We start from the raw sequence: 12,895 nt of genomic DNA on the forward strand, positions 1-12,895 counted from the left end.
GGCCTCGGCCCCCGACCCGCGCCGGGGCGGCGGCGTGGAGGGGGCTCGGCGGCCCGCCGCGGCTTGGCAGGGCCGCGGGCTCCGTCCCGTCCTCCCTGGAGGCCCTCCGCAGTTTTGGGCCGGTTTCATAAATAAACCGCTCTCTTTTCACTCCCGAGTCCCTCAGGGCTTTCTTGACCCAACGAGCACGGTCTTACTGCGGCCAGCCCCACGGCGCTTGGACGGAGCTCCTCAGCGCTGCTCTCCGGGCCAAACCGCAGCCCGCCGGCGGCTCTGCTCACCCGCGCCTGAGGCTGAAGAGTCAGGGCTACCTCGCTTTCCACCACGAGCGCAAACCRCTTCCGTACATACCAGTTAGCCCCTCCATCTCGGATAATTTTCCGTATCCAGGTTTGCATTTCTGTGACTAAAGGGGAAGCAGCTTGGGGGCTGTCACAAMGTTCAGGCTGTTGCAAAACACATTTGCTTTGTGGGTGTCTAAGAGGACGGAGTTCTAGCGCCCTTCCCTACCCCCTCGTAGCTTGCAAAGCTGTTACAAAACCCCACACTCAGATGTAGGGCTGTATAGCTGCAGGAGGGAAGCACTCAGGTAACAGGTCTCACCTGGTGCCTAAATACAAAACCAAAGCTGAAAGTGGGGTGAGGAAGCCAGATCCCTTTAGGGGGACCATTCAAGCACAGATGCATCCACACTAGTGTTAGTTACCTATAATTAACATCCACACCCAAAGTGACAGTGTGATCGCTTCCCAGAACTGCTCCCTCCAGCCCCAGAGCAAGRGGAACAAAGCTTTTCACAAACCAGCAGCTGACTTCTGTGATGGTTTCACCTCCAAAGACAGCAATACACACSGCGGTGATTCAGCTCCTGGCTTAGCAGTAGCTCAGCTGCCAATGTACAGAGTGCAAGCTGGAAAAACTGAGTGCAGCGGCCTCATCACTTGCCCCAAGCTACATACTATCCATCACAAGGTAGCAGCTAGCAGAACAGTCAGAGCAGCAAAGTACCTGAGAACCAGACAGGTTCAGGAGCCCGTGGCTGCCCTGGCCCAAGAGCAACACTCAAGCTATCTAGACTGTCCATCTCCACCACATTGCAATCAGGAGGGTATCTTATTACCAGTAACAAGCATAGAAACTGCCACTCTTCCCACCACTACTCTACTGCCCAAGCAAGCTGCTGAAAAACATTTCCCACTTGCACAACAGGTTGCTGCAAGCCTCCAGCTGAAGTGCACTACAGTAGTGATGCAAAGCCCTGAACTGTTATTTAACCAAAGAATTCTGAAATAGCAAGAAAACAAAGCAGCCTGCATATGTTAGACATTGCAATTATCTATCTACAGGTCTGTTTGCTCAGAGGCTCAAAGAAGGAAACAGCATATAAAATTTAGAAGATCAGTCAAAAATAACCCTTAAAAAAAGCTTATTTGGTTGCTTACCTTTTTTCCTCCCTTCAGACAGAACCCTTATTACATTGTTCTTGTATCCCAAAATTTCCCACTTATGGTGCAATGACCTATGAATCACCCATATCATTTGTAGACCGCAGCACCAAACGCTTAATTTGGCCAAGGAGAAGATTTTTTGCAGTGAACGTTGATGCTTCATCTATGCTGGCAGCTCATGCGAGTTCCACAAAACTCTGCAGAGAACTGAACGGACTGACAGACAGCAGCAACCTTTGTAAAACGTGAACAGAATTCCAGAAGTAGGATGAATTTGAAAATGAAACTTACCAGAAAAGTCAGAGAAGAGCTGCATCATTTGGAGAACATCATTACTATGTATGTGTGACGAGAGAACATAAATTGTCTGTATAGAGTACTGTTATGCRATGCATTTAAGTACAGGACTAGAAGGAACCCCCAGGTGTGCTCTAGTCCATGTCTTTTTTCCAAGGCAGCAGCACTGTCTCCAACAGAAAACCACAACTATTTTTCTAAACCTTGTCTTGAAATCATACAGTGAAAGTGATTCTTGTGTTAGTTACTAGACCTACCCATCTTCATAAAATAGTTTTTTTTTTTTTCCTCCAGGATCCTTATCTGCAAAACAGCTGCTTAGTCAAGCATTCCCTAGCTGGTATCTGTCCTTTCAAAGTGCAGCCTTTTGTACTTGCCTGTACTCAGTTAGACCACATTGATTTCTCCAGTTATGAGAATAARAATGACACTGAAAACATCTTCTGTGCAAACTGCTCCTAAATTGATGTCACCTGTGTTGTAACTGTATTTTGCTTTTCATCACCCGCATTGTACTTGCAAACATTGCATAGCACTCATTCAAGCCTCCACTCATGAGTATCTTTTAGCTTTGCCAAGGAATAGTGATTACTCTCCTATGAATAGGATTCTTCAGTCAGTCACACATCCATMTTAGRGAAGTTTCAGCTGAAACTTCTCKTATCTACTTTATTTATGAAATGAAAAAGACAAAAGTAGCAGCCATCAATGTCATATTCCTCTCAGCACAGGACTCCAAGTGCTGATGATTCACCATAACACCTATACACCCTCAACTGCCCTCACCCCAGACTGAGCTCAACAGTCTTAGGACCTGGAAGAGTCCAGTGGAAGGGTAAACACTACACCAGCAAAAAGATGTAGAAAAATTACCATACAGATACTTCATAGTTAACCGCATCATTAGTACTACTGAGATTTTCTTCTGTATAGAGGTAGTCTTTCTTTTTCTATGACAATTAGATCTGGTCTAATAATGACTCTTGGATTAGACTGTTAAGACTTCCATTATTTCTGGCTTTATAGCAAGGTCTGTTTCCTCTTTGCCCATAAACAAGACTCAATGTAGCACTAGTACTTAGTTATTAGGTTTTTCCAATGTCTAACATAATTCTGTTTGTCATTTAAGTATATTCCTCCTCACCCTATCCAAGGAAATCTACTCACTCCAGGCCCCTTTTCTAGTCAAAGYCCTTTATATATTTCAACTTGGCATATCTTCTAGATATCAGCACTCCAATTATTTTATTCTTTCTTGATAGTCATACTACTGAACTAATTCACTCAATTTAAGCCCCTTTTATATTCAAAGCCTTTCATGTTTCCATTTTGTACTTCTTCTAGATAAGGACACACCTGTTCCTTTGGCCTTTCTTGATAGGTCATACTTTTGACAACTCTGATCAACTAGAGAAATACCAAGGACGATAACTGTCAACATACTTGAATTATCAGGGTTAGAAGAAACTATTTAAGTTTACAGCCTTACAGTGCGGAATGACAATGCCTCATTCCAATGCTTGGTATTGTTTAGAGAAAATACTCCAGTTTATGATTCTCCATCTGTTTGCTTCTTCTGTGGTRCTGTTGTCTAGCAATCATTTCCCCATCCTGTATCTGTGAAGTTCTCAGTACTGATCTTCATATGTTTGTTTACACACCCAGTTCTCCCACACCACCTTTGCAATCTTGCAAAGGTCACTGATTTCTAGTCTTACTTTCAAACAGCTTGGTGTCATCTGCAGAATTAATAAACATGTTATACTTGTTCATTCAAATATACAGTGATATCAGACCCACTGGACAGAGTACAATAAAAAGGCTTATCATGAAGTCTGATCTTCATTTTCCACACCTGTGAGATCTAAGAATGATAGATACTGCTGAAGTTGCACATCATGAAAGGGAGCACACAAACTCTGAAAGAATTTATCGCACTAGTCTTAAACAGTTGGTAACCATAATTTTATGTGCAGATATAGAAGATTCCAAACATGTTTTAAATCAGTAAATTTTTGTGAACAGTTRTTTTACCAGCCTTTGTTAAGAGTATCATTGTAAGTCAACCTGTGTTCTAAATGATTACTCATATTGTACAAGCTCAGTAAAAGGAGCAACCATCTTCTGACTCTTTCCATCTCTATCAGGACCGTAACAACTTTGTCTCCCACAAGAAGCACTGCGTGCTTTTACCACTAGACAGCTATGATATACCAGTCACTATCAGTATTCCAGTGTCACCTGTAGTTCTGGTCCCAGCCATTTCTTGCACACACATTCAAAGGCATCCAAAACAAGCACTTTGTTGTTTCTGGCATTTGTATTTTCTCACTGAAATCACATTAGTCCTTCTCCAACTGGATCCTCTAATGTCTTTTTTTCTTCCTGGGGAGAGGTACTTCTGAAAGGAAGTAAAGAGATTTTTCTGGCAAGCTTTTCAATTCATTTTGCCAAATGGGAATGATTAAAATAGAATTAATTCTACTTAGTAAAGGAAATGAATTAGGAGAGCTCTTGAGAACACCTTTTAATYCCTCTCCCCACCACTTTCAATATGAAAAAAATCTTTCCAGATTTTATAGCACATAATTTAATTCAAAATATCAATGAAAATACCATTAATGAAAAATACTGCAGTTCAAAGCTTATTCAAATAAGCACCTTTCTGCTTCCCATGAACTCCTTCAAGATTTCACTGTGAATTTCACACGTGGAATACTCAAACACTCGATATCCAAAGACATGGCCTATGAGTATTCTGAATGCTTCAGAATTTGTTAGGGTAGTTATTCAGTGAAATGGAGAACGTCCCTGATTTACAGAGAAACTGGTTTTGTCCACAATAATTTGAAGAAAGTGGAAGCAGTTCAAGTACAGTATTAAACACACTACTATGCTTTCAACCTGACCATCTAAAACTCAAACRCATTCAAACTGTCTACAATTGACTAAGGTGATCAGAGGATGTAATCTCATTTCAGTACTACAAGAGGCCCTTGTGCTTTTGAAAAGAACGTGCTACCTCACTATAAAGCTATTTTAATAGTTCTTATCATGCTACTTTACATGAAGCATCCTTCTTTCACACGCACTTTGGGATATAAAGGACAGTTTCGAAAGATATATTCCTCATACATCTATGGCATTAAAGCTTTTCTAGAAGTCGTACTTAACCCTTTCACCTCCTTCAGGTACCTAATAAAATACTATTATTTTAACCTAAAAAACAGTCTCTTTGGTCTATCAAGTCTGCTTTCCACTATATAAGCAAGACTCATCAGTCTTAGACTAGCTAGGAATTGCCAGGGGACAWCACACCTTTAGCTGGCCAGCTCCTGTCCAAGGAACGCTACTAGTATAAAAGGAGACACAGCTGCAAAGCAGAGCCCCAGCCTCTACCCAGACCACTGCTGCATGAAGTATCTCAAGACAAAAAAGGTGTAACGTTCTCTGGACAGTGTCTGTTCCATGGTGTTCTGGTCTCAGTATATGTTCTCCTCAAGAAATGCTGAAAGGGTGAAAAAACAAAACAAAACCCCACACTACAGCTTCTGACCTGTAGATCAGTTCGAGCTCATTTCTAACATCTCAATTTCTACTAAACACATTGGTGGCTTCAATAGAGTAACTCCTCATCAGCTTTAAGAAGCCTGCTTGCAACTACTTCCAAACAAAAATTACATTCTTTTCAGTAACATATGAGTGATAGCAAAGTCATCACTTCTGCTCTAATTCCCAGAATTCTACAACTATGTCAGACAACTTCTGACATAGATAAGGAAGCTATTTCTAGCTATATACTAGTTCGGAACTTCATCCTGGACACTTTGCCCAGCTACCTAACGCTAGAGGGAAAAATTCTATGTCCCCTCATTCCCACAGAAGTAAAGGCAGCAAGGGCTACTATGACTCAAACGCAGGTTACAAACATTTCAGAGCTAYGATCAACCAGCATCTTCTGTAAGGAGAGTAACTGAAAGTAATTTTCCATAATATTATATATGGGAACTCTTCAAGGCAGATTTACATTATAGAAGAGTAAGCCTCCTTTTAGCTGGATCAATTTTAACWCTCAACATACTATAGCGAAATCTACATGGCAAAAACATATCATTTGCCGTATTGTGCCATCACTTGTGTGCTTGTAAAAAAGCCGCAGGGCAAAGCTTAAATTGTCACACAATTCTATATGGAGATTTGCCTTGGCAAAACATGGTCCAAAGTATCAATTTTCACTGCAGAAACATACAGAACAGTAGAGAGTTATTAAAAACAACTATCCAGTTTGTTAGAATGTCAACTGTACCTTCTTCATCTGCCGTATCTTCTTCTGYGATTACAGGCATCCCAACGTGCCTATTAACAGTTTCCTTCATTGTTTGCATCTCACCTGCTGACAGGTTTATAAAGGGGGGGGGGGGAACAAAAACAAAACCTATCATCTACTTTTTTTCCATACAACAAATTTCCATGTTAGAATTTCAGAGGCTTTTTCTGACTGCATTAAGCAATGGCTCTCATTGCGTGCATACAGAGTCATCCCAGTGCTTTTCTTACAYAGATATAAGTAACCTGGAACTATACAGAGCACAAGGAATTAAAAGGTGTTTTCTTCTAGAGTACCTTTTCAGAAAGAGAAAAAAGGGCCCAAATATTGGAGGTAAGACCTTGTATCTGCTTTAAAAAGCTTGCTTCTTAAAATTGCTTTTATTTTATTCCTAGGTAAAATGATAAAGTACTTCTCAGGAGAAAGAAAATAAAATTACAGAACAGAGTCAGAAACAGTGAGTTACAGGACTATAAAAATTTTTGTCCAGAAGGACAAATTTAAGTCTAGCTGTAAACTAATCAAAAGTTTGAACAATTAGGATGTAAAAATTGCAGTATTAAGAGAACAATTAGAAGAGTTTTGAAATTATATCAACTGTCAACATCAGACATGTTTMAATTCACTTCGAAATATTAAAAGTTTCAATAACAAAAGGCAGAATAAGTAATTAGCGTCAGATGTAAAGAGAATAACTGATGTAATAGTGCAGCTACTGGTCTTACAAAGCATTGTCATTAAGACATCCATATTATTTTCTCTTCAAAAATATTAACTGAGGATCAAGAGCCCACACAGAAGAGACATGAGATAGCTGGGTTTCCTTCTGCATTCCACCAAGATRCATCAACTACAAAATTGGCAGCCTGCATCTACTTTTATGAAGACCAGTCTGTCTGTCAACAGGAGAAATAGTTCGATGCACRTCTGAATTGCCACTGTTTCTTGTATGGTAACGTGAAGAATTAAAACATAGCTATACAGCTAGCAAAGTAGCTAACGGTTGCTTTTCCAAAGAAAAGTTCTGAAGATTATATACGAGATTTCAGATTAACAATCAACCGCATGCACTCTCTCTCTACCTTGCCAGACTGTGGAAAACAGACAGGCAGATTCAATTATGACAAAGGAGTCACAAACAGTTTCTTTAATCTCCTACCTCYATGAATGAACAGTAAAATTTAACTAAGCTGCCTCAGAGGCAAAGCAGTAGACAAACTTGCGCTGTACCTTCAGATTCACAAGATAACGAAGACATACCTTGGATTTCTGCAGAATCTCTATTCCTTGTTGCCTGTTGTCTTTTAGTGTTTTTTTTACTTCTGCTTTGAGATTTCCCATAATCTGATCCCGAATCAGAAGATTCTAGTTTTACTTGACGGTGTCTTCTGGATTTGGAGGCCTGAAACCCAAACAAATTCAAAAGCGAAAAAAAAAAAAGCTAAACTACAGCCACATATTACAGTGTGTCACCCAGTTCACAAGTCAGTAAGGACTAAAGCATCAGCTTCTTCAGACGTTAGGTAGTGGGGAGGGGATTCTCACTGTTTAGGGCACTTAAGCCTAACAGGACAATGCGCTCGTATGGTTTTATAGCATACTGTTTAAATTCAGATAATGAATATGCATTTATTTTCAAACAGCTGCCTATTCTCATCATTCTGCATCTTCCTGTTGCGCATCACTATGTGCAGCCAGAAAGAATACTTCCAAAACTGCTGTGTCATAAAGCCTCTTTCTTTTATTACCATATTTTGCTTAGATACCTAGGGAACAGCATCACCCCACATTTTTAAGGCTGGACTGCTCTATGTTCCAAAGCTGTTTCATTTAACAATGCAYATTCAAATGAGATTTTAATAACTAAAAAGATGTAACATTTACCACAGGTCCACTATTGAAAAGACAATTCAACAGTATTTCTAAACTAACAGTAATTGAAACAATGTTTTCAAGAACTGCAAAGGGACTACAAACTCCCAAGCATCTTCATCGCTTCTAGTATCTGAGCTTCAAGGTCAATGAGATTTAAGCAATCAAATACTTCAAAWATTTTCCTAAATTTTTTATTCCATCCACTTAAAATGCACTGACATTAAAAAAAAACACTTTGTAAACAAAAATTCCAGACTCAAAACAAAAATCTGCTTATTCATATCTAACTGCACTGTTTCCACAAATCTAACAGAAAAAGAAATAAATAAAAGCTTTGGGGGTTTCCCAGCACTTTCAGCGGGAAACTAGAGCATTCCAAAGTTGAATTCGAGTGCAGTTTTAATTCATTCTTTTTTGATCCATTGTTTATGTTGAATTGGTACTTATGAATTAAAAAAATCCTAATCTTATACCTTACCTCAACAACTGCAGAATAGGATCTATACTTGATTTTAGCCAACGCACTTGCTCTTTCAGAACCCTGCAAAGAAACAAAGAAATCTCTTGGAAAAAGTTTTCATATTCTATGATAGCAATCTTAAAAGGCAATATCAAATTAGGAAATTAGTTGAGCAATATCTTACTAGAGCTGTAATTTTATTACAAACCCTGCAGAATTGGTGCTTCATTTAAAGAAGTTGCCCAAAGTTCTTTTTTTTTTTTGGGGGGGGGGAGGAGGGAGCAGGGGAGAAAGGACAAAGAAGACAGCATAATTTTGATGGCCTTCATCAGTGCAGGAGGAAAAACTGAAATTTCAAATTTCACATCTTATTTAAATTCAAGGTTGAAATGAGCAGATATTTAAACAGAAGGCAGTACRACATTAGAGAATCTTGTGACATAAGTAGTGATACTGTATTTAGTTGAAACTGCAGGAGGAACCATAAAGGAGTTTGGCCAAGAAGATACAGCTACTTCCCCTCCTTACCTGAAAGGGACCATAGCTTTTTATTATAAGCATCTAAGAGCCCTTTTAGTAGTGAATAGTAACATGGAGAACAACCSAATTAAAAAATAAAAATAAAAACAAAAARCCCAACCCAACTCCACTAACTATTACTATAACTTGCTTTGATACTATTAAGTCCTGAAGTCGAGAAACTAACAAATTTYGTCTGCAGAGCACAGCAAACTAGGTAATTTTTCTTACTTCTGATGCTAGAGAGGTCCCTTCTTCCTTTCTGTTTGGTATTTCATCATCCTCTTTAGCATTTAAGAATAATTTCTAGGAAAAAAAAAAGATGATTTTTTAAAAATCTCTATCATACACAAGACAGTTTAAAAGAATCCACGAACTGTGCAAAACAAATAAAGTAACCACATGCCTTTTATGCCACAGTACTTTGGCCTTTGCTTGATCCCACAGAAAGCATAACAGAGGCACTTAATGCACTCATTCCCATATTGCCCATAAGCCACTTTTACCAGGCATACATTTCAGTACATATTTATGTTATCAGAGAGACAGTATCACATACCTAATCCACCAAACACTCCCATACATCTGTCTAGTGTTCTACGTATTCCATGTCTTTGGCATTACAGTTTTTTACTTAAGTCTCAGATTTACAAAGTGCACTTGAATGTCATCAACCTAAATCAGATGGCTCTTACATGTTCACATAAAGCGTTAAGTTGCTACAGCACAATGGTCAGTATAACCTACCATTCTCTTCTGCTGCCATTCCTGATGTTCCAAAGTTATATCCTTAAGATTAACTACAAAATCATCTTTTATCAAGCTTAGGGCTTTGTCGGGCTGGGATTTGTCAGCTGAGATGACACACTTCATTTTCTGATAGTGGTCATGAATATTCATCAGTTCCTAAAAAACAACAGCAACAAAAGGAAAACCTTTTCAGGAAAAAAATTACAGTAGCAAACCAAGACTAGTCCTCAGTGAAGAAAAACAGAAAAAATAGTTTGTTTAACCTACTGAACAAGACGTGTTACAAATGGAGCCCCGTTGTATCAACTGTTCAGTTTCAAGGGGCCTAGTAATACTGCTACCTACCACTGTCCTATCAGTCCACCAMATAAGCAAAGGAAAAGAAAGAACACTTCATCACTTAACCTAAGAAGGAAGCCTCAGTGACACTGATGATTAGTGCTCACAGAGGTTCCATTCTCATACTGGTGTCTATTCTCCTATCTCTGGAGGAGGGATTTTACAGTCTTCTCACCCCATCATTTAACACATTATTGATTTTTGTACCTTTCTGTAGTCATCTGTACTGATGATTTATGTTTGCAAGCAGAAAAAAGAGCTGGAAGCAAAGATCTACAACCAACTTAAAACGACCAATACAAAAAGCTGTATCCTGCTTGAAATACTACTTTTTTAAAAAATGTAATATATACTAAACAAACTCATGTTTGAAAAGGAGAAATAAAGGTTGGTTATCTGCAAGGTTGTCACCTTCTCTAACTTTTATTACCATAACTACTCAGTCTTCATCTGCAAATTGCAGATTTATCACAAACATGGTCTCTGCCACCTCCTCCAGCGCCCCCATTTTCTTTGCTTAAGTGACAGTTGATCATTTCTCCCCTTCACTTTTAGGCAATATATTAAGGTGTCTACAAAACATTAGAGAGAGCAAGCACGTTTTGGTGCCGAAAAAATACCACAGATCTTCCAAAATAAATGCCATGTTTCTGGATGTTAAGTAAAATTGCTGGCACAGACTGTTACCCTAATATGAATACCATAAGAAAGACTTAAAAAAGACTCGACTGGGACAATTAGAGACAATTAGCTTTTGGACAACAGAGACAAACACAATGATTGATCAGTAGTTGAAAAGTTACTGCACCTCCAGTACATCATTAGTGATGAGGCTGTTTACTCGGTTACTTGGGTCCTTAAACTCTTCTTTAAATTCATGTTCCTGGATCTTCTTCTTAGTTCTGTAGTTTAACTAAAGCAAGAGAGCAAATACTTCATAGCTTAAATAGTAAATTTAAAGCTGCATCTCCTCTTGAAAATTCTCACTGCATATCCAGCAGCCAGTAGGTACTGGAAGGCATATACCTATCCCATCGACAGTAACACATAACTTTATTATTGAGTGCTCAGTCAGCACTTTTCAAAATCAACATTTTTATATTCCTTAGTGAAGAATTTAATCAAGCACTCAGACTCAAGAGTTTGAAATTCCCACAGATTTAGTAGTACTTCAAAAAATATTTTTTCCAACAGCAAGTATTTTTATTAAGTGAGGAATATGGTTCTTTCAAACATCCTCTAGGTTTTGTTTTTAAATACCTAATTACATAAAGCAAGATGCAGCGTTTTTCAATAGTGTCAAAGATGAACTAAACACATCAACTTTGCCATGAACTTTGTCAGCAATAAAAAACTGAAGATACCACATGAAGATATTACGGTAAGTAATTAGTGTAACAACTCACTAGCTTTGGCATTGCTGTGAAGTGGAATGCTCTGTCAACTCGCAGTTTCCTAAAGATGTAAGCTGCATCATAATGCTGGGACTCTATCAGGTCCTGTTGAAACCTCTGGACTTCAGGCCAATCCTTGAGTGCAATTCTGATCTGCAAGAGAAGAATTATATATTGTTATACAAAGCRCGTATTTCAAGCCTACTTAGGAAAACAACTTCTCTTTCAGTCTCTATGAGGCACAAAAAAGAACAAAAGCTTCCCTCTCAARGGGATATATTACACATCCTTCAAATTCTTCTAGTCTCCTCTACCGGGCACAGCTTAACAAACACAAATGCTTCTGAAACTTATCCTGACTTCCTGCAGCAAGCAAGAAGCATGCACTTAACGACAGTTCTCTCTATACTCCATTTTTCAGTCATGTTATTTAACAAAAACCTGTGCAACCCTGCTCTGCTGATAACAACATCTTTCACAGATAGCAAGATTTAAAAATCTTGCTTYACCACAAGATGTGTTTCTAGGGAATCAATAGGAACTAGCACTAATTTAGTTAATTTTCACGTGTTGAAATTCTTAAGAGTAACGGGGGCTGCAGCAGAGGTTTCCTCACAGCTGATGAGCACATTCCCAGTTCCCATTTTCAAAGCTAAAGTCTTTTTCACTTTTGAACACTGAAGAGCTTCACATTTGGCAAGACTTCTGAGCGTACCACAGTTAAATTCGGCGGGAGGGGTATAAACAATACCTTAGTCATCATGTAAGTTCTCAGATCCAAAGGTGTTTGCAAAGTTAGCTTTTCCAAATGGACTGTTTTGTTCAAAATAGTTTTATTTTAAGAAAGCAAGAAGAGAGGAAACRGTATCAATTTTTGATGACAAAGTAGTTAAAAGTATACCACATATCTAGTATTTCTTGAGGGAAAAAACCCTCCAGAACATTTACCTTTTGCTTTGGCTGGCAAAGCTGTGTAGAATAGAGTCCATACAAAAGATACAGAGCACCAACGCGAATCTGGAAAGTGTAAGGAGGCAAGAAGTACTGCTGCACCAGTTCTAAAGCCTTCTTCGTGAACTTATTCCTCTCCAAAGCTCTTATTCTACCACTAGAGGAAACACAAATGTASTATGTTAAAGCCAGGAGCAATAAAATGCGTTAGGGTTTTAGAAAAACTGTWGCATGGAAATAAATATTATAAACATCAGGTATTTTAGAACGTATTTGTCCAAGTTTCTGGTTCGTGCAAGACTGCAAAGGTGGCCAGGCCTTGGGCTTTCGGGCAGTATTGCGCATGTTTCTTGGGGAGGGCGAAGTAAGGGCCGCTCGGGCCCGCCGGGGCCGGGGCCGGGGCCGGGGAGGCGGCCGCGGGCAGGGCAGGGCGGCGCGGCCGCAGCCGCTCACTCACTAGAAGATGGCGTAGAAGCGGCGCTCCCGCCACAGCTCGGCGAAGCGCTCGAAGCGGACGGTGTCGGCCTCCTGGAAG

The 12,895-nt window shown here is 39.4% G+C and overlaps 1 protein-coding gene across 1 annotated transcript; it reads right to left on the reverse strand.

Annotated features, from left to right (window-relative positions):
• Positions 1–3,688: 3,688 nt before the first annotated feature.
• On the reverse strand, positions 3,689–12,894 carry SNAPC1 (small nuclear RNA activating complex polypeptide 1; the record flags this gene model as incomplete). Its single annotated transcript, XM_085314969.1, has 10 exons — positions 3,689–4,146; positions 6,052–6,135; positions 7,333–7,474; positions 8,426–8,488; positions 9,158–9,232; positions 9,674–9,832; positions 10,824–10,928; positions 11,422–11,562; positions 12,358–12,517; positions 12,818–12,894. Coding segments are annotated over 10 exons (1,041 nt in total), but the record flags the coding sequence as incomplete, so codon positions are not given.
• Position 12,895: the final 1 nt, after the last annotated feature.

Source organism: Rhea americana, unplaced genomic scaffold, assembly GCF_003343005.1.
Source record: "Rhea americana isolate MKP2758 unplaced genomic scaffold, rheAme1 scaffold_42, whole genome shotgun sequence".
Classification (NCBI taxonomy): Eukaryota; Metazoa; Chordata; class Aves; order Rheiformes; family Rheidae; genus Rhea; species Rhea americana.